Below are 22996 nucleotides of genomic sequence, written 5' to 3'. Positions count from 1 at the left end.
TAGAACCACCATATGGGGTTCCCTTAATTAATTCTAACACACGGGCCAGTGGAAATGTATTGATTAATGGTCTGTTACTAATGGGTTCCCTGGTAGTGTAGTGGTAGTAGTAAATGTAATTCAGCAGTTTAAGGGTTTATATGAGGAAACTTGGTAGGGGAGTGCTTGCTGGAAACCCAGCCACAGAAGGGTTAATGTTGGAGCCTTAGGTAGGGCAGAGATTGCAGAGGGTGAGTCACATTTTCACCCTCCCTTATGCTGTACAGTTAATGTTTGACAAGTTCCAGTCACTGGCTTGGCCTAGTACTGATCCTCCAGTCTTCCTATATCCAAGGAGTGAAGGAAAGTTACCGGATCACCCAGGAACACACTGGAGAGACTAGGTCTGGTTCTGATTGATTCCCACCTTCCAGGAGAGACGGTTAAAGACTGGGTCTGGTTATGAATGATCCTCAAGCATTTTTTCAGTCTTATTGTCTCCCAGGAGTTTAGAGGAGAGGCTCAAGCTCCAGGCTCTGTTTGGAATATAGGTGAGAGACTTGGTCTGGTGCAGAGGAAAGGTTGGTTCTGATTCTAGCTGATCCTTAAACAAATGTCTGGGATTCCTATCTCATAGGACTACAAGACTAGTGACTGCATTTGCTTTAATAGATTCTCAAGCAAATTTCTGGACTTCCAATCTTGTAGGAGTGCAGAGAAGAGATTAGTTCTGCTTCTGATATAGACACAACCACGATTCTGGATTTTTCTCCCTGCATGAGCAGTTGCAAACCAACACAATAGCAGTTCCCACTGTAAAACAATGGTATGCCCTCACTTCCAGCCTAAATTGCACCTAAAATTTCCAGGCCCAAGCAGCACTGTACTAGCCGAACCCTGGCTGGAATGAGGCTGAGCCTGCTTTTGATTGGTGCTCAAGAAAATCCCAGAATAAACAACTGCTTTAGCTGAGAGACTGGAGTCTGCTTGGCTTTGTGTTTGACCTTAAGCTAACACTCTAGTTAGCATCTAGATGGTAATTATAGCCTAAATCAGGGACTGCACTACCTTACAGAGTCAGGGTGGACATGGCAGAAACAGATACATGCGATCTTCTTATTGACCACTCTCATGTCCCAGATTTTGAGGTCAGATTGGCTGTGAAGATCGCTCTGACTGTCTTCTATGCCTTCATTCTGCTGGCTGGTGTTCTAGGGAACAGTGTCACCATCAGGACCACCAAAGTCCTGCGGGATAAAGGCTATCTGCAGAAGGGAGTGACCGATCATATGATCAGCCTGGCCTGCTCAGATCTACTGGTCCTCCTGCTGGGGATGCCGGTAGAGCTTTACTCAGTCATCTGGTTCCCCTTCTCCTCTAACTATGGGAGCATCACCTGCAAAATCTACTCATTTCTTTTTGAGACCTGCAGCTATGCCACCATCTTCCATGTGGCTACCCTGAGCTTTGAAAGATTTGTGGCCATCTGCTATCCCTTCCGCTTCAAAGTGATCTCAGGCTCTCGGGCAGTAAAGTTGATGATTGGCTTTGCCTGGATCACATCAATCTGCGTCGCTTTGCCTCTAATTTTTGCAATGGGGGCAGAGTATCCACTGAATCCAACAGAAGGCCACAAGAGACACTTTATCTGCAACAGGACTGCGCCTTACGCTCCCAGGCAAAATGTCACCCTGTGCACCAATCTGTCTAACCGATGGGTGGTTTTCCAGTCCAGTATTTTCAGTGGCTTCATTGTCTACATCCTGGTGCTGGGCTCAGTGGCCTTCATGTGCCGCAAAATGATGATCACCATTATGGCCACAAAAAAGGGGACTGTGGTTGTCAGGGGCCAGCATGAAACTAACATGGCCAGTGAAATGACTAAAAGCAGCAGTCCTGAAGCCAAGACAGCCAGGAAGCAAACTATTGTGTTTCTGGGTAAGGACCAATTTTGCCAAATTCTTCTATATGTGAATCCTTTCTATACAGGGAGAAATCAGTGGAAATTACATGTTTATCCTTTAGTGAATATTACAATGTTACAAGCTGTGGGGTGGGGAGTATTTATTCCTTGCACAGTACATATTGCTGGTGAAGGGGGGGGGGAATACCATGTTACATGTTAATTATTTACTACTAGTACATATCAATGAGATACGATTGTACTATTATAGCCTTATAACAGTGCATATTGGGGGTGTAATGAAACAATGGTAATGGTATATGCCTGTCATTTTAAGGCAGTATGTATTAAGGGCTACATTGTCACTTTCACATACCGTATTTTTTGCACATATAATGTTACAAATGTATTATTAACAGAGTACATAGTGGGAATACAATACTACAAGTCTATCACTTACACACAGTACTTACTAGGGATACAACAATACTACAAGTCTATCACTTACACATGATACTTATTTAAGATAACAATGCTACAAGTCTATCACTTACACACAGTACTTTCTAGGGATATAATACTATAAGTCTATCAATTAAACACAGTACTTACTAGGGATACAATACTACAAGTTTATTACTTACAAACAGTACTTATTGGGGATACAATGTTCAAATGTATCAAAAACAGAAAACTTACTTGGGATACAATACTACAATTTTTTCACTTACACACACAGTACTTACTAGGGATACAATACTACAGGACTATCACTTACACACAGAACTTACTAGGGACACAATACTACAAGTCTATCACTTACACATAGAGGTACATTTATCAAAGAGTGAAGTTCTGCCACTAGAGTGAAATTCCGCAGCTCTCGATTAATTTCTGTGGGATTTTGAAAGGCATATTTATCAGTGAGTAAAAGTGAAAGTTCAATAATTAATTTGCATGTTTGCACACTCAAAACCAAAACAGAAACAATTTAACGGAAGGGTGGTTTGAAAAAATAATTTTTACTTTTGTTCAAAGAAAAACATTTTACATGGACAACGCCATACAACACATGGCATAATTTATACAATGTTAAAAAGTAGCATCTATGCTACTTTTTTAACATTGTATAAATTATGCCATGTGTTGTATGGCGTTGTCCATGTAAAATGTTTTTCTTTGAACAAAGTAATTATTTTTTCAAACCACCCTTCCGTTAAATTGTTTCTGTTTTGGTTTTGAGTGTGCAAACATGCAGATTAATTATTGATATTGGTTACCTTTAGTAGGGGTAACATTTGTTTCTGCACCTCTCGCTAACCTTTGAAAGTTTTGGTGTGCCCTCCATTCATTATTAATTGTAAAAGTGAAAGTTCACCCTTTGATAAATACGCCTATAAAACTCCCTTAGAAATGAATAGAGAGTGGTGGAATTTCACTCTAGTGGCGGAACTTCAATATTAACTTCACTCTTTGATAAATATACCCCATAGTACTTACTAGGCATATAACACTACAAGTCTATCATTTACACACAGTACTTACTAGGGATATAATACTACAAGTCTATCAATTACACATAGTACTTAATGGGGACACAATACAACACGTCTATCACTTACAAACAGTACTTATTGGGGATACAATGGTTCAAATGTATCACAAACAGAAAACTGACTAGGGATACAATACTACAGGTATATCACTTACACATAGTACTTATTGGGGTTCTAATACTGCAATTCTATCTCTTACTCACAGTACTTACTAGGGATACAATACTACAAGTCTATCACTTACACATAGTACTTATTTGGTATACACTTACACACAGTACTTACTAGGGATATAATACTACAATTGTATCCTTTACACACATTACTTACTGGAGATACAATACTACACGTCTATCACTTACACATAGTACTTATTAGGGATACAATACTACATTTCTATTACTTACAAACAGTACTTATTGGGTATACAATGTCCCAAATTTATCACAAACAGAATACTTATAGATACAAAAGTACATGTCTATCCCTTATACACAAAGTACTTACTAGGGATACAAAACTACAGGTCTATCACTTACACACAGTACTTACTAGGGATACAATACTACAAGTTTTTCACTCACACACAGTACTTACTAGGGATACAATACTGCAAGTCTATCACTTACACATAGTACTTATTGGGGACACAATATTACAAGTCTATCACTTACACACAGTACTTACTAGGAATACAATTCTACAAGTCTATCAGTTACACACAGTACTTACTAGGGATACAATTCTACAAGTTTATCACTTACACACAGTACTTAATAGGAATACAATTCTACAAGTTTATCACTTACACACAGTACTTACCAGGAATACAATTCTACAAGTTTATCACTTACACACAGTACTTAATAGGAATACAATTCTACAAGTTTATCACTTACACACAGTACTTAATAGGAATACAATTCTACAAGTCTATCACTTACACACAGTACTTAATAGGAATACAATTCTACAAGTCTATCACTTACACACAGTACTTAATAGGAATACAATTCTACAAGTTTATCACTTACACACAGTACTTAATAGGAATACAATTCTACAAGTCTATCACTTACACACAGTACTTAATAGGAATACAATTCTACAAGTTTATCACTTACACACAGTACTTACCAGGAATACAATTCTACAAGTTTATCACTTACACACAGTACTTAATAGGAATACAATTCTACAAGTTTATCACTTACACACAGTACTTAATAGGAATACAATTCTACAAGTCTATCACTTACACACAGTACTTACTAGTAGGGATGCACCGAATCCAGGATTCGGGATTCGGCCTTTTTCAGCAGGATTCGGATTCGGACGAATGCTTCTGCTAGGCCGAACCGAATCCGAATCCTAATTTGCATATGCAAATTAGGGGCAGGGAGAGAAATCAAGTGACTTTTTGTCAAAAAACAAGGAAGTCAAAAATGTTTTCCCCTTCCCACCCCTAATTTGCATATTCAAATTAGGGTTCGGATTTGGTTCGGTATTCAGACGAATCTTTTGCAAAGGATTTGGGGGTTCGGCCGAATCCAAAATAGTGGATTCGGTGCATCCCTACTTACTAGGAATACAATTCTACAAGTCTATCACTTACACATAGTACTTATTGGGGATACAATGTTACAAGATACCAGGTGTATATTAGAATTGGGCAGATGGAAGAGGTGTAGCTTTCAGATTGGCAGATATGATGACAATATTTCTCATTCTTATAGCTAGAAGGTGACTATTTATGTAGGATGAAAATTGAAGGGGCACATTAAAGGGGTCTATTTTATAGGATCGGGGAGAATACGAATGACATATAAGTTCTTTTATTTGGTGATGCTATTACTTGGGCCCCACATTCGATGCGGCAGAACATTCTGAAGTCTATCCATTCAGTTGAAGGAGACTGATGTAACAGAGAATAAAGTCTCTTTTTGCCATTTTCTCGAAGCCACATCTGATCGGTGATAAGTCAACCAATTAAAAGTCTTTGGCTTGGTTATCAGTGAGAACAAAATGGCCAGTAGCCCAGAAAATGAGCCTAAATTGTGAGAATGCAGTCTCTTTCTGAATACAGATGGATAATCCCCCCCCCCATACACAGAGCAATCTCCTAGCTACATTGACATTTATTCCCCGCATAATTCTGAATACATTATCCAAAATAATTCCTTCCTTTGAGAAAATAATGATAATTTACACATTTATATTCATTCATTTCCATTTTAAAGCTTTTCGGACCTTCCTAAAGAGGCACATTTAATAGCCAGCACTAGAATTTCTATCGAGAAGAAATGACTAATTGTAATGTTAGCAATGAGACCTCACTGAATTTAATGTGGCTCTTTGGGGAAAGAAATCACTGCCCACAGCAACAGGCTTGAGCTTGTCCTGGGGTGCAGGAATTTCACCCAGATCCCAATTTCTGCTCTGCTTTTCTTAATAAATTTCCTGAATCTTCCAGGAAACTGAATCTAAACTCAAATGAGCAAATTCATAATTGAGCAATATCCTCCAAAAGTGCATTATCCCTAGAAATGTTGTTGCTTACTGTTTTCCAGTAAGTCATATGAGATTATGAGTTTAGATTCATGTCAGAAGGACAGTGGCGTAACTAGATATTACTGGGCTCCACAGCAAATTATTTTTGAGGTCCCCAAAATGTTTAGAGGTTGACTTGTTTCTCCAATATTTATTGAAATTGTATATGAATTAGGGCCTCATGGGGCCCCTATATCTCCTGGGCCCCCCTGCAGCCGCAGGGTCTGCTTCCTCTATAGATACGCCCCTGCAGAAGGAATTCAGGGCTAACCTGTTCATTTAGAGGAAACTTAAAAAAGGGGAGGATGACACACCTGTAAGAGAGAGGAGCAGAGCATCACTACAGGTTGGGCAGGAGACTTATCAGCAAAGCATCATGCTTATAGTGGCACAGATCCTATCTGATCCCTAATGTAACCAGCAGTCCTGCTTTATGGCTGAGATTTGTATAACAGATCTGTATAACAGAGCATTTTGTCACAGTGGCACAATGTGTACTTATATATACTTATATGGTTTTCTGGGGTCAACTTTGTGTGAGGGGCTGTTATATTTCAATCAATAAGTATTGTTTTTTATTTATACATGAGTGCAATGAATAGGGCTTGATTTTATCCTTAAAGCAGAGGTATGACCCTTGTGCAAAACAAGTGCAATGAATAAGTCTTGTGCTGATCATTAAAGGGGTAGTATCCTACTTGTACTACATGAGTGCAATAAATATAGCATGTACTGATCATCAAAGAGACCACGGGATGACTTGTGATTTCACATGTGGAAGGGGTGAGGGCCAAGATTTATTTTTTTTTGGGGAGGGGCTGGTCTCCTAACGTTATACCACTGGCAACATGTGCAATTTGAGTGCAATGACTTGGGCTTGTGCTGGTCATTAACCCCAGCTAAGAGGCAGTAAGTGGTTGAGACAAGAAATGTGCTGTTTATCTTCACTTTTTTGGCAGGTGAATTATAGAGAGTCAGGGTTTCTGAATGGCCTGTGGGCATGACAGTGAGTAATTAGGAAACGTTCCATGTGGAACAGCACATGTACTCAGATGATGAGGAGCTGGTTCTGTAGAAGAGCAGTTTCCTCTCTGGGCTTGTACATAAGATTACATACATGCAACATTCTTCATCCAGGATAGGTTGGTACCTTGGCCTCCTTCTTTCAGAATTCCAGTGGGAAAGCTCTGTATTGGAGTATATCTAATAGACTTTGCAATGAGTGGATCTGGGAGCTTCTGCACCAGCAGCTCATTAGCAGATCAGTATTTTTGGGGGAGGTTTATTTGCTATATCTCAGAGGTATAGGTCCCACAATGATTATATTTGAGGTATATTGTTCCCCACATCCTGTGCATCTTGTGGGCTCTGCTTTGAGTGGATCTGGGGTGGGTTCTTTGCTATGTGTTTCTGGGAGGCACAGTTCTACCATTAGAAATCACTATGTGCGACCGGAGCAGTGAGGGGTTTACAGATATTTATAGGACAGTAATATGGGCCTGGGTGGATTTGCAGCCCCCTCTCCCCCTGTGGCTGCAAGAGATAAAATCTGTGTGCATGGTAGCGCAGCCGTTGTTTTGCCTCAGTCACATAACATAATGTTTTGGTAATGACACAGAACATGAATTTTACTGTGCGCAGGAATGACGAAATACCCGCCCGTAATGGCTGCAAATTGAGTTTGTGCTGTTTAATGGCCGTAATGTTTCATTCTGCTCTTTCTTTAAAGTGTAGTCTCACTCCAAAGGCTCCAAAATGATTTCCTCTTGGGCTTCTCAGAACCCTCATCAGCCCCTCCCACTCCCAAAATCTTGTCAGACCCAAAGCACATCAGTGCTGAGAAAGAATCCCCCCAGCAGCGCTTAGAGACACTTCATATGAAAGGGGATGTGCATTTTTGTATTAACAGATTATACGACTCAGTTACAAAGGTAGTCGTGCAATTTGGGGAGCAGTCTGACCACTTATTTTAAGGCCTGTGTCTGAATAGCGCACATGTTAGAGGATGGATAAGAGGCTGGAGGGGGTGTCCACATGAAACCCAGTATTCCTAATAAAATTCAGTATTACTAATAGGCAGATAGATACAAATATTGGAAGGTCAGTTTTTTTGTTGGCAACACTAACCAACACGCAGGGCTGTGTGTGTGTGTGGGGGGGGGGGTGGACAGCCACTCACCCGGTGTATTTGCTTTGTTTACACAACTATACTTTATATAAACAAGCTGCTGTGTAGCCATGGGGGCAGCCATTCAAGCACAGGACACATAGTAAATAAGAGATACGTTTTGAAGAATCCCATTGTATACTACAGAGCTTATCTGTTATGTAACCGGTGCCTTTTCTCCTTTATCCAGCTTGCATGGCTGCCCCCATGGCTACACAGCAGCTTGTTAATATAACCTATAGTAGAGTTTCTGAAGCAAACACATCAGTTTTACCAGTGCAGGGCAACACTTCATTACAGTATATTTTTATAACTTTAAAATACTTTAATTTTTTGGTGAATAAGGGGAAGAAGGTAGGGTTGCCACTTTTTTTTCGTTTTGAGATCCAGACAGGGGCTGGGGGCAGATTAAATTGACGGTGGAGGTGATTACATCTTGGCAGACCTGATGTTGAAGTGGAGCAGCATGGGAGGCTGGGATTGACTGAATTTTCAGTGTATCAGGCAGACTTTTGTTCAAGTTTCAGACATCTGAAAAACAAGCAGCTTTGAAATGATCATTCCTATAAAAAGCAAGTTGTGCCATTCAAATCTGAACAGGTGGCAATGCTGGGGGGGTTCCACACTTTCTAACCCCCAGCATACCCTGCGTCCCTCCACAGGCTACAAGACATTGGGTTTCATGCTTATTCCTACTTATAATGCCATTCTCCAGAACATAATCTCGAATGTGATCCATTAACAAACCTTCAAATAGCTTGCTCCCTCACATGTCAGACTTACAGGCCTGTAATTACCAGGCTGAGATCATGAACACTTTTCAAATATTGGATCAATATCGTTGGATATTGATGGATTGTCTCACTGGATATTGATCAATCCAATGAGACAATCAGAAGTGTCCTGGCTAAGGGCAGAGACACACGCTACTATTTTGGGAGATTAGTCGCCCAGCAACAAATCGATTCTTCTTCGGGCGACTAATCTCTCCGAACTGCCTTCCCGCCGGCTAGAGTGTGAATTGCCAGCAGGATGGCACTCAGATCGCTTCGGCTTTCCGAAGTCACTTGAAGTTTCCTTGTGAGGCAACTTCCGGCATCTTCAGAAAACGAAACAAAGGCAGGTCGGGGAGATTAGTAGCCCGAAGAAGAATCGATTTGTCTCTGCCCTAAAGGTGAATAAAAAGGTTTGTTCATCTTGAAAAACAACAAAACCCAATCACAAGGTCCAAGGTTCATGATCAAAATCACTTGGGGGTAGGAACTGGTTAGTTACCTCCCAGTCATTCTAATTTGCTACTCTGGGGTCCTGGGCCTTCCTCTTTAAAAAAATGAACCAACCTGGAGTAGGTTCTGCAGAGAGTGACTCCTATATTTTTACTTTTTTTCTACGATGTTCCTCAGTGCTGGTCTAGCTGGCTGCTACACATTTGCACCCCTTCATTCGATATAGGGTGTTGCTGGAGATAAATAGTTAACAGCATAATAGAACTGTAGCCTCACAGAGTGCAAGAGGAGATTTTACAGTGAACCTTAACAACCAGAAAGGATTTTACATAGCAAACTAGAAAGAGTCAATAAAGGAAGGGAAATCATCCAAGAACTATACAAAATAGACAATGAAGACCAGCTGAAACGGGGTGAAGAACAGGGGATTATATAACACACTAACTAACCCCTTATATAACAAAAAAAAAGACTTATGGGGGAATGTAATAAATATCTGTAATGGATAAAATATTTGCAATGTGAAAAGTTATGCCTTTGTGTGGACAAATTTTCCTTTGCACAAATTTAATATAGATTTTGTGAACTGCTTAGTGACCTTTTCCGACAGTGGAAGAAGGTTTGCGAATGTTATAGTTTGTGCCAGTGAATGTAATAATGTACAGTAATAAAACCTTAAAGCACTTCTTAAAAGTGGGCAATGAGTAATTAAAATTTGCAAAATTGTTTCACTCTTTGCAACTTTTATTACAATTCCCCCATTAAAGTTAGAGTTTGTTTTTAAACAGTTCACTAGTAAATGCTACCTGCTGTTTGGTTGCTATGAGTTTTTGCTCCTGGGAAAACTAGGTGCCGTTTAGTATATAACCCCATTAACTTTACTGAACTGAGCATCTCTAATACTCACGAGTGTGTTCCACCAGGCACATACATACAGAGCAGATACTCATACTGCGACTATGCCTGCTCCACAGGGGGCTTCCACAGTGTAGCGCTCCTATGAGCAGTGAAGGACTACGTGCGACAACTCAAGGAAGGGGGACATCACAAAACATTTCCTCTAACCATAATAAAAAGTACACTAATATATTTACTGTCTCCTTTTAGTACTTATAAGCCCCAGCATTATTATTAATATTAAAGGGGAATTTCTCTCTAACATAACTTCTTGGATTTAGAACTATAGCCTTTCTATTCTGTCTCTTTCCAACCTTCAGCTAAAAATTGTGTCTGGTTGTTCTGGTGATCTACACCAGGTTGCCTACCCTGACAACCAAAAACCAAATTAGCTGCAAAGCATTAGTATTAGGGTTCTTACACACAGGTATTTTTACCCTGTGCTCCCCTGCATTCCATTTTAATGCATTCAGCTGCAGGGGAGCACAGGACTAAAATGCATCTGATTCCTTATGGGTACGTACTCATGCAGCCGCATGTAACCACCGAATGCAGCATGTTGTGTTCCACCTGTGTTCAGCAATTAAGTGGGGCGTCATGAGTACGTGCCCATAAGGGCTCTTACTGACAAGCGGTTGAAGCTGTGCTCCCTGCGTTCCGTTTTTCTGCGTTCAGCCGCAGGGGAGTGCAGGAATAGACGCATTTAGTCTTTTTCAATGGGGCTGTACTCACACAGGCGTGTGTAGGCACCGAACGCAGGTTGAGAAGCAACATGCTGCATTTTTCCTGCGTTCGGCGCCTACACGCGCCTGTGTGAGTACAGCCCCATTGTAAAAAGCTAAATGTGTCTATTCCTGTGCTCCCCTGCGGCTGAATGCAGAAAAACGCAACGCAGGGGAGCGCAGCTTCAACCGCTCGTCAGTAAGAGCCCTACGGAAGAATCGGATGTGTTTAGTCTTGCACTTCCCTGAAACTGAACGGATTAAAATGGAATGCAGGGGAGCGCAGGGCAAAACCGCCCCTGTATAAGGGCCCTTATTTCTACTCTTATTTGTTATTGCTCATATTTCCGTCCACAACCCCTGCTATTCACCTTTCATTTTTACTTCAAATTTATTTTGACTTAATTAATTTCCGTTATGCACCTTTTCTACATAACCCAAATTAATTAAGTCATGCCAAATGGAGAGGATATTTTCCCTTTAACCTCCTTATTCCTTTTGCTCCTAAAACACAACAGTTGGCAGGTTGAAGTTAATCCCACACTTATTTGCCGGTGCAGCTTCTAATTTAAAAAAAGCTTTATGGAACATTGCTACATACAGTGTATTTAACAGGTTCTGTGCGAAATGTTGGCATTTCAGCCTTGACAATCTACACTAGATAACCTAGCAGTGTCGGACTGGCCCACCGGGAAACCAGGAAAACTCCCGGTGGGCCCAGGTGTCAGTGGGCCCTCGTGCTGCTAAACATTCGGCCTTTTTCATTGAGAACAAATAGGCTAAATAGATGGAAACATAGATTATAGTATGTAAAGAGTAACCTAGGGCCATGTCAGAGTCCTCAGCTTCACCTTTATAGCAGTATCCCTGCATGCGAGTTTATAATCCTTAGCTCTATACAGAAGTAATTGCTCCTTGGGGTTGGGAGGCAGATCCTCTGTAGATTTTTTTTTTAATTAGTAGACAGGCCGCCATTCAATTGGTCCAGCTGGGGTGAAGGTTTTAGTGTTGAATCACAATTCTCATATGAATAACTGGGAGGAAAATATCCCATTTTATCATTTGTCCAGCAGTTATAATCCCCAATAATCTAGCCTTTATCTGCATCCAAGTTGTGTGCCTTTCCAACCTTATTAGGCCCACTGCAAAAGGAGAGCTATCCCCATTCTATCACAGTTCACCCCTAAACATGCACACACAGTTTTAGTTACGGTTTTGATGGGGGTTTAAGACTAATGGGGGAGGGGTCAGTCACATTCCTGTATCTTTATTCTGCATAGCATTCTGCATAGCTAAATTTATGTCCATGGTAGGCTTAATCCTTCCTTGCACCACAGTGAGTTATGTCATGATCTGGTCAATGATAACTAATAATATATAATAATATACAAGGCTATATTAACCATAGTTATCATTTATGTGAGTGTATAGAGGGATCAGTGTCAGCGTGTGTATATATGGATGCTGGGTTTCATTTGGAGGGGTTGAACTTGATTGACTTTGATCTTTTTTCAACCCAATTTATTATGTAACTGTGTAACTAGAGGCCAATAAGCACAAGGACATCAATTGAGCAGCAGCCCTTGGGTTGACCTTTTTCTTGGGATTGGGGTTATTTGTCTACTGGGCATAACCCCCCCAAAAAAATCTAGGTGAATTCCCCAAAGGGCTCCTCTAATGTGTGACTGGTGGATCATTTGCATTTTGGCAGCAAAACTTGGCACCGATCCACTGTTTTGCTATTTAATTCTTAATTTACATTTTTAATGTTCTGTGTCCTCATTTGTTTGAATGTGTCGGCTCATCTGCATTTCTTTCTATTAGAATGAGACTTGCCATCAATAATTATATGCGCAGCTCAGCAGTCACAACTTCTCGTCTGTCTTAAAACTGGGGAAACAGTTACATTGTCAAGATGTTCCTCTTCCATTAGAGGCTTCAGGCTGCATTTCCTACTTACTCCCCCCAATCCCCGGCTGTTCCACCCGAATCCAACTCATTCTCTTGCCCATTATTTTTTTTCTCAGGAAGCTGAGGAGAACTCAAGGAGGGTCAGAGGAAGGTTTATACAAGTATATGAGTCATATATTATATAGGAGCTACAGGAAGGGGTACATGGAGCAGTAGGAGGAGTTAAGGAGAGCGCTATATAGAATAGTAGGAGGAGTTATTAGGAGTTTTAAAGGAACGGTAACACAGTTTTGAGCAGGACAGCTCAACCGGCAATCCCGCATTGTTACTGAAATGTCCCGACTTTCACTTTGATCCCCTGCACTGAACAGCCAGAAGAAGATACAAATTTTCTTAAACTTAATTGGCTTTTGGCAGAGAGCACATAACACTCAGCAGGTGCACGTCGATACTTCAAAAATCTTTTCGTCCCGCTTTCTATTTCCAAAATGTTGGGAGGTATGCATTAAGTGAGTTGATACTTAGAGTCATTGGAACCTGTTACCTCAGATTTATTGTTCCCGCTTACCCACATTGTCACCTTGTGATCTGTCTTTTAACAGAAGATAAGAAAGGCTCATCATGTCTCAGGCAATTTCTCAAAAGGCTTTTAAGTGACTGATCATGTTCATCTTGCTTTTCTGTCTCAGTACAATACTTCAAAACTGCCAGATGAGATTTTATAGGGTAATTGCCCTGTATCATCAATGGTGCTTTTTCCTTTTCTCCTGTGCATTGGTATTCTTTTGCTTTGATTTTTTTCTTTTTCTTCAGCACAACTTGGTACCCATTGCTGGTGCAGTTGGTGTATGAAGCAGCTCTTGCCTAGGTGGCATCTTAACAACTTCCATCATGCAATCATCTGCTTTTCCGACCTCCTGGGTAACTTAGGACAACTTCAGTTGATACCAAAACTCTTTTTCCATCCTGTTCTGTCTCTAAGAATTCATTAAATACCTCATTCATTAAATTGTCATGGTCCAGCTCTTCTTCCGCTCTATGAGACACTTTAGGGCAGCTGCTGAAATAATGACCCACGGCAGAATACAGGTTACACACAACATCTTTCTGACATTCCTTCTTAAAATGATCCATGCTATTACAATGTAAATATCTGATCTTGTCACAGCTATAGGCAAGGTGCCTAGTTGTTCCACACTTATAGCAGCTTCTTAGGTTGGCCAGAATTTTATCAGACCCAATGAAGAAGTTGAGGGGAATTTGATTTTCCACTCCCCCCTCCAATCCAGTAATCTTCATCATCAAACAGTCTCTGAGGTTCTTCCAGAACCTGACATTGTCTCTTAAAGGAGAACTAAACACCTATTGTGATAAGTCCCCACTGACCCCCCTCCCCTGGCCCTCCTCCCTGTCTCCCCCCTGTCTCCCCCCTGTCTTACCACTGAATTCTGACCCCTCTAGAAATAGCGACTGCACATGCAGAGTGAGCGAAGAGGAGCTCACGGGTGACATCTTCTTCTCTTTGGTAATCTTTGTGAAGTGAACGGCGCATTGGTGCATGCACAGTTGGAGCAATCTTCCAGTTTGTGACAACTGTGCATGCGCCAAAAGAGATAGAAATTGCCGAAGGGGAGGAAGAAGACACAAAGATTATGGAAGAGAAAAAGATGGTGCCCATAAGTTCTGCTTCGCTCACTTTGCATGTGCAGTAGCTATTTCTAGAGGAGAAAGATTTCTGGGGTAAGACTGTGCAGGGGGAGGCAGGGAGGGAGGCGGCGGAGAGGGGGGGCACTGGGGACTTATAACAATGGGGGGTTTAGTTCCCCTTTAAGCCAGAACTGGGCATCAGCTAAATCCACAAACTCAGAGTGCAAGAGAATCATGATGACTAAAATGCTGTGTTTTGATAACTGAACCAGCTTTACGTTTTCCCAGTGGGTTCTCTCTTTGTTTTATGTAATAATTTCCTGAAAATATCCAGATTCTGGGTCAATTTAAAGCTGATGTCTGACTCCATGCCAGGGAATTGAATGAGGTTATACACATCATGGGATGAAAAACCCATAAAGTCCTTGAGGAGAGTTATACCAATAAATTATGTGTCTGGCATATAAGACTCAGTCCCAGTATAGACACACATTCTTCCTTCTGTTGGCTACTTTCCCAGGTATTATTATACTGAAGAAAGATTTATTTCTTGCTCTTTCATTTTTGCTATTTGGATTTGCACCTCTTTAGCCTGATGGTCAACACCAGCAGAGCCAGATTGGGAGTAAAAAAAAGCCCAGGCAACGGGCAGGTGACGTCAGGGGCAGGACCGATGATGCAGCGAATAGCTATTTTAAATGTAAATAACATTCTGTAGCCTAAGTATTTTATTTACTGAGTTAGTGGGAAGTATGAGCGATTAAAATCAGGCAGCTGCGGGCAGCTGACCCCAAGTTCACAGGCCCCTACAACTATACAAACATGCCTGGGTAGGGCTATGACATGGCAATAGTGACAGTCAGCTTTTCTGAGAATTGGGTTGTCTGGGTTAAAACCTGCCGGGTGGCAACCATGCTTTGGGTTAGACTAGAGCATTCCAACTACTTCAGGCCTGAGACTGGGCTATAAACATTACCCTAGCAGAGACACACTCACACAGGAGTTATTTGGGCAAAATAAGGACTTATAGAGAGGATTATATGGTCAAAAGGAGGAGTAATAGGGAGGGATATATAGAGCAATAAAAGGAGTTATAGGAAAGGTTATGGAGCAATATGAGGTGTTATAGTAATTTTAATAGTTTAAATTTGCTTTATAATTGTAGGATTAACTTCTTACCTGGGTGAGGTAGTCTTCCCTCTTAGCCCAAGAAAATCTATGACCTTTTCCTTTTAGCTTTGATGTCGTGTTTGAAAGTACCAGTTCTTCTGCTTTGGCCTTCCATCTTCTAACCCAGGTAGGTTCCTAAGGGAACATGCCCCTTAGAGAAGTTGGGGAGCAGGGATCCCTTTGAATGATGTTAAGACAGTGCTGTAATTTGTAATGGCATGTTCCAGGAAAATAAGATCATGAGATTTGGTTAGAAAGAACAGCCATGTGCTCCAACCTAAGACTACTTGATGGATGCAACTCTTCTAGAGGCATAACTGGCCTATAATGTATTGGTGCAGCTACACAACACATTGTCCTTCCTGTTCCACCATTACAATGGCCTAAGGGTGTCCAATGTACAGTAATTGCTGTTCTTCCAAGCTTACAATGACTAATTGATTTGTTAATGAGATTTGCCACTTAATCAATAACTTTTAGTCTGCCTTCGCATATTCAAATACGCCTTTCATCCTATTAAAGGAACAGCCACCATAAAATTAATTCTGAGTAGGCAGCAGAATTCAAACAAACTCTATTTTATTTTGCTTAGTATCTGAAGTAATTATTTTTATTTCTGCCAATCTTAGACTTGAAATATAAAGTGCCGCATGGGGGCAGTTTTAAAATTAAAATAGAAGTAAAGAGCCTGAATTAATCTATTTTGTTGCTGCTGGGGGTCTGTGTTCCTCTTAATCGAGGTACTGTTTTCAGCTACATGCTGGCCTTTTTGTATGCTGGAAAGCTACAATAATAATTCACAAACAAAAAATAAATAATAAAGACCAACTGATATTTTGTCTAAAACGGTTTGTCTTCGGCACACCACTTACTTGATATTTATAGGGTGCATTCCATCCCAGGCTGCTTCAAGCCCAACGCAGTAATCTCTTGAAAAAAGGGAAAAAGAAACACACCATACTTCGGCTTCTGCCTTCAAAGCATTTTATTGCAGCAGAGATGTGGCACAAGCTTTCGGGGACAACCCCTTCCTCAGGTCCCCGAAAGCTTGTGCCACATCTCTGCTGCAATAAAATGCTTTGAAGGCAGAAGCGGAAGTATGGTGTGCTTCTTTTCCCCTTTTTTTCAAGAGTCTAAAATATTTCACCAATAACATACTTAAAGTTTATTGGTAAATGTCACCCTTAGCTTTTTCTCCAGTCATTCAATCTCCAACAAAGTTCTGGCCTTTAAAGGAGAAATGAAACCAGTTTACCAGCCCTTAGTAGTGCAGTTCTGGGCATCTGATGATGCCTCCAATAGCTCCCTATGTTGTTTTATTCAATCTCTATTCTGCTGTCACATAAGTGAGCAGAGGGGCCTACTCAATATACATTATATTAAGTTAATTCAGACTCACATTACATGGCAGTAATGATGGGCATTTCATTCCTGTGACAGACTTTCTGAAAATGTTAAGAAATCATTGTTGCCGAAATACATTGTATGGGAAGGAGAAATGACATTGAAGCTCAATAGTATTTACACTTACATTGTTAGGAAAGCTTCTTTTCTCTGTGCTACAGCAGCTCTTCGTTAAACATAATGGCTCCCATGTTGCCAATTTCTTCCAAATGTGACGCCTGGACAGATTGTTACATAGACAGGGGAAGGGCTCTATCCTATTAATTGATGTTGAAGGAAAAGGGCAGATACTAATGATATATTTGTATTTGTATTTTTTTCCAGTGAAGGAGACCGCATGGTGAAATTCTAGTGCAGAATTATAAAAAGACAATTGCTTGCAAAATCAAAATTTCCCTGTGAAACTATACTGGTCAAAAAATGTTCTCATCCCTATATGGCAGCATAGAAGCCAGCTCATTTTACATCAGAATTGGTAACTAATCTGCCCTTTGGCTATATCTTTCAGCCCACCTCAATGATTTCCAACAACCCTAAATTCAGTTTATGTCCAACAAAACTAACATTTAGATTATGTCCACCAACCCTTAATCTCATACCATGTCCAACAAACCTACAATTTAGATTATGTCCACCAACCCTTAATCTCATACCATGTCCAACAAACCTACAATTTAGATTATGTCCACCAACCCTTAATCTCATACCATGTCCAACAAACCTACAATTTAGATTATGTCCATCAACCCTTAATATCACATTATGTCCAACAACCCCTAAACTCACATTATATCAAACAACCCCTAAACTTACATTATGTCCAACAACCCCTAAATCTACATTATATCCAACAACCCCAAAACTCACATTATGTCCAACAACCCCTAAACTCAAATTATGGTCAATAACCCCTAAATTTACATTATGTCCAACAACCCCTAAATCTACATTATATCCAACAGCCCCTAAATTTAAATTATGTCCAACAACCCCTAAATCTACATTATATCCAACAACCCCTAAACTCAATTTATATCCAACAACCCCTTTTAATGGACAGGACATTCCCAAGATAGCATGTTTGTTATATTCCTTTTAATTACATTCAGCAAATGAGAGACATAACTGTTATTCTCACTACAAAAATCTATGGACCCAAAAATCTCGGGATGTTTTCTATTTCGGGGTCCTGTCCTCCAGGATGAAACTCCTTTGTGTTTTCATTTCTTGTAAGAGGTAATTTTATCCTGTGGCATTAAAAGTTCTTTTGGTACCTCTGTGCCATGGGCTTTCTTTGTTATTGGAATAACTTCAATCCATTTAAACATTGTCTCACTATAATGCTGGATAATAGCATTTTTCTGTACAAGTTCGTATGGGGGAAGTAAAGTTTGGAACCCAGGAAAGCAGAAAATCAGAGAGAATTCTGTATGAACCTTTGAGGGCATCACATTGGTTCTGCGGTTGAACTCAACAAGCAGAACCAAGAGCTTCAGTACCTCAACAGTCAGTACTGAGGTGCAAAGAGTAAAGATCTGCCAGGAATCTCTTGCATTCTTTCTTTGACTGATTTAATTTCAAATAATGGGAAAAAACTCAATTATCTGCAGCCTGACTGTACGAAAATAAAAACTCTGTCAGAAAACAATATATCAAAAAATCAATGGAAGTAAATGAAAGGAGATTGTTCTTTATTATGAGATTATGTGACTCGCATCAGTGCACAAATGCATAGCATCCAATCTACTGAGTCTTCTTGAAGAGAGGTTCCCAAACTGTGGCCCTAGATCAGTGCTTTTGGGTCTGTAAGGAATATGCCAATCATTTATAATAGATTCTCCTGGAAAACTGGTTAGCAGCACGTAGTTTGTAAAAGGGAAGGGATTTCCATGCGTTTGAGTCTTGGTGTTCTGCCTAAAAGGCAGGTAGTAGTGCTGAGGGTCCAGGGCCTAGAACGGGTCACATCTTCTGAATTAGTTTCACTAGTAACCTAGTAACACCAGTAGCCCAGTAACACCAATAACCCAGTAACCTGGCCCATTTCCATGCACGTTTCTGAAGGACTGTGTGTGTGTGAGATGTGTATGTATGACACGTTCTCAAGTTCATAGACATTCATACTTTTGGGCATTTTGCTAAAGTGGAGCCTGAACTCAGATTTTCTTGGTTCTGTGGATGTCACAAGAACCTTTTTTGTTTGTAGTTTTATTTTGTTTCTTTTTGGTCCCGATACATGGGAAAGAGCCATTACTAGAACAAGACCCCTTACAGGTTAGCGGCATGTTGGTATATAAATGCCCCCTGAAACACCGCACTGTATAGAAGCTTTATGATTAATTACCCTAACCCTACTGGCACCTTGAACTGACCCGGAACACAAGTTGGGTGGAAAGTGGCACTACAGGGGGGTATTATTTGGGGGTACGGCCGCACTTGGTCCTATACCCCCTTGGGGCCTGCCGGAGCTGCAATAAAGACAAATTGGGGACAGCGGGGGAGGGGGAAATTGTGCCTACGCATTAAGGAGCCCATATGATGCCTAAGTCTGAAGCACTCTGGCACCATATATACTGAGAAGACAGTGAGGAAGGAAATAACATAAAGTCTTCCTTTAACTATGGTGAGTTGCTAGTTTTTTTAGTACCCATTTATGTTGACTCCATATTTTGCTAAATATTCTGAAAACTTTCTTGACAATTATGCACAATTTATCAATTTACTGGGCAGCTGATTCATGTTAATTATCCACTATTTTCTTTCTATAGTCAGTATTATCAATAGATTCGCTGATAATAAATGTATTGTATAATTTTTCTCCAATTCGATTCGGTTACTAATGGGCACTGGTCACTAATGGAAACCAACGAAGAAACAATAATATCTGTGATATTGCAGTGGGGTTATCCCACTAGATACGATCAAACATTTCAGGACAGTTGTGTGCCCTTTCTTAAGAGGAAACCCGTGGCGTGCCCCCGAAACATTGTACAATATTGGCTTGACATTTGTGCAAGAGTAATTGTTTTGGATGCGTACCGGCCTCGTTTACCCTATGCACCGTGGTTTTTACCTGGAGAGGCCAGGTGTGCGTGTGCAATTTTTTGATCACTTCTAGTGGAAACCCCCACAGAGATCCCAAACCCTTAGAAACCCAATGACAGTGTTGTGACAGCTAGTGGAATAAGAAGATATTGTAAAATGCATTTAACACATATTAAATTGCCATATTAGTTGCAAATAATGTTTAAAATAACATAATTTTAACATATTCCATAGTGCAGTCCATTTATTTCTAGTATAATTCCAACATGTCCAAGAGATGTCATCTGTTATAATAAGTGCTCAGTGATGTAATTTCTGTCACTTAACTCACTGAAACGTGTGTATTATAATAAAGTACCCCCTGTTGTAAAATCTGAGGATAACTGAAGTTGCCTTGAGTTCCCCGACCTGTATAAACACCCTCGACCTTTGGGCTCATGCTTTTATATGGTGATGGAACTCTGTGATGACTTATAATATCCTTATATCTTACAAAACAGGATACTTTAATCTTTACATATTTACACTCACTGACTACTATCAGAGAAAGAAAATCTTCTATTCCTTTCATTGTGTTACTACTCTTTAATAGGACGTCCTTTAGGCCCAGATTTGTGGCAAGTCTAAGCCACATCCCTCAATAAAGGATGTGTATGAACATGATCAGTAGGGTTGCCACCTGTCCAGATTTGACCCCGACAGTCTGGCTTTCAAAAGGCTGCCTGGGTCAAAAATGTCTGCCCGGTATTCCAGGAAAACGGAGCTGGATCTCCCTTGATTGACATGGCAATTAGCCAATCACTGATTGCCATATCATGGCCCCGCCCCTGTCACAGGGCAGAATGTTTTTTTCTACTACTGTTTCCTAAATGCCATAGTACATAGCTTATTCTTATCATGATAAACAAATTCATCTTAAAGTTTGATACATTAGGGATCTTTATGTAATATAAATGTAATGCCTGGTTGAACCCTCTTAATATATTGCTGAAATTGCATTTGGCAAGGGGATCACACTAGTGATGTGCGGGCCAACAAAAAGTCAACCCACACCCAACCCTAACCTGTCCAAGCCCAACAAAATGTCACATAAATGAAAAATATTGGCTCAGCGCCTAAAGCAACTGGAGAAAACAAAAAACAAAACAGAAACAAAAATATGGTGTCGTATTTTGGATTCTTTGTAAAGCACCCTGTACTGGAAACATAGAGTCACTGGTGTGAGTTCCCCTTTAAAAGATACTTTCTTTTTCTTTCCAAGTTGTGCATATAGTTAAATCAGTTTCTTCCAGAGACCTTCACTAAGTTTGGCTAGAGTGCCTACTTACACGATTGTAGTAAGATTAACACATGTAGTAGTAGTAGTCACCAGTATTCTTCCATGCCCAAACAAACCCAGCAAACCTCTTCTATTTATAGACCTGCCCTCCATCTCTGGTGTAATAAAGGGGGCAGGGCCCATATGTTGAAGCTGCTGAAGGTGGAAGCGGGCACAATAACGGCACAATAACTTCCCTGGTGGGGAGGGTGGAAGGAAGAGCTTGGCCCTTAACCCATCCGTGGCCTGAAAATCTTATTGGGAAAACATTGTGTTTGATAAAATCCTCTTTGTTCCAGGTCATAAATAAATTGGTCTCTTGTCTTGCAAATGTCTCACAACTTATGACTCTTGTCAGCATATTAAAATAACTTTATTGTAGTGGAGCAGGCACTTCAAAGACCAATCTTCCAGACAGACTTGTAAAATGATTAGTAGTTTATTAAGTACATAAGGATACAGCCTTACGCATTTTGTATCTTACAGACACTTAATCATAGGCCTATGATTAAGTGTTTGTAAGATACGAAACGCTTAAGGCTGTATCCTTATGTACTTAATAAACTACTAGTCATTTTACAAGTCTGTCTGGAAGATTGGTCTTTGAAGTGCCTGCTCCACTACAATACGGTGCACCTGAACCTCTTCCTATATTTGGCGAGACCAGAGAATTATATCAGCTTGTGGTCATTATATTACAATAACTTGTTATTCAACTAGGTATCACTACACTGTCACTGTGATCTCTATGGTGGAAAGGGCGTATGATTGCCCCAGATTCCAGAACAACATCAAGGCCGGATTTCCTACATGGGCGTCCTTAGGCCCATTGTTCCAAGAGCCTCCCGTCCACCTTCACGCACATGCAACCCCCCCCTCACACACATACATGCTCTGGTACACTTGTGCATGTGCCTGAGCACTGGGAAGTTGTGCATGTGCCCCTAAAACTTTGCCACCCCATGCCTGGGTCTTTGTGGCCTCGTCAAAGATCCGGGCCTGGTAACTATTGGGTGTTAGTCTCTTATGAACACTTATGGTCACTAATGGGCTTTTAAAAAGTAAAGTGCCTACCCATGGCTAATAGGCACCCACTATTGCCAAGTGCACATATAGGGCTTTTGCTGAAACAATTAAGAATCTTCACACAAGTGCAATGAACTCAAACAAATTTCATTAGTGAGCAGCTTCTTACGGAGGGTACATTACTGCTCCTCCCCCCTCTCTGTGCCATGACTGAACGTATAATGCCCGCAGCCCAAGCTTCAACCGTATGTCCCTTCTACCTAGACCTAAATGCTCAACACTAGTGCACAAGTGCCTCAGGAACTCTATCAAGTCACTCCTCGTCGTGACAACAGGCTATCCGTTCTAACTAGCCCTCTCTACCTTTCACTCATAGGGGCATATTTGTCAAAGAGTGAAGTTAGAGATCACCACTCTGCTAGAGTGAAATTCCACCTCTCTCTCCGTTCATTTCTATGGGATTTTGAAAGGGGTATTT

The 22996-nt window shown here is 40.6% G+C and overlaps 1 protein-coding gene across 1 annotated transcript in view; it reads left to right on the top strand.

Moving 5' to 3' along the window:
• Positions 1–263: 263 nt before the first annotated feature.
• Positions 264–22996, top strand: part of LOC108702235 (G-protein coupled receptor 39) — a 44963-nt gene continuing 22230 nt past the window's right edge. The window contains exon 1 of the mRNA XM_041578507.1: positions 264–1917. Coding sequence (XP_041434441.1) covers positions 1068–1917 — 850 coding nt within the window. The 5' untranslated portion in view covers positions 264–1067. The remainder of the gene's footprint in view (positions 1918–22996) is intronic.

The sequence above is a fragment of the Xenopus laevis genome, chromosome 9_10S (assembly GCF_017654675.1).
Source record: "Xenopus laevis strain J_2021 chromosome 9_10S, Xenopus_laevis_v10.1, whole genome shotgun sequence".
Classification (NCBI taxonomy): Eukaryota; Metazoa; Chordata; class Amphibia; order Anura; family Pipidae; genus Xenopus; species Xenopus laevis.
Note: the sequence above shows the minus strand (reverse complement) of the source record. Positions and strands in the feature narration are given on the sequence as shown.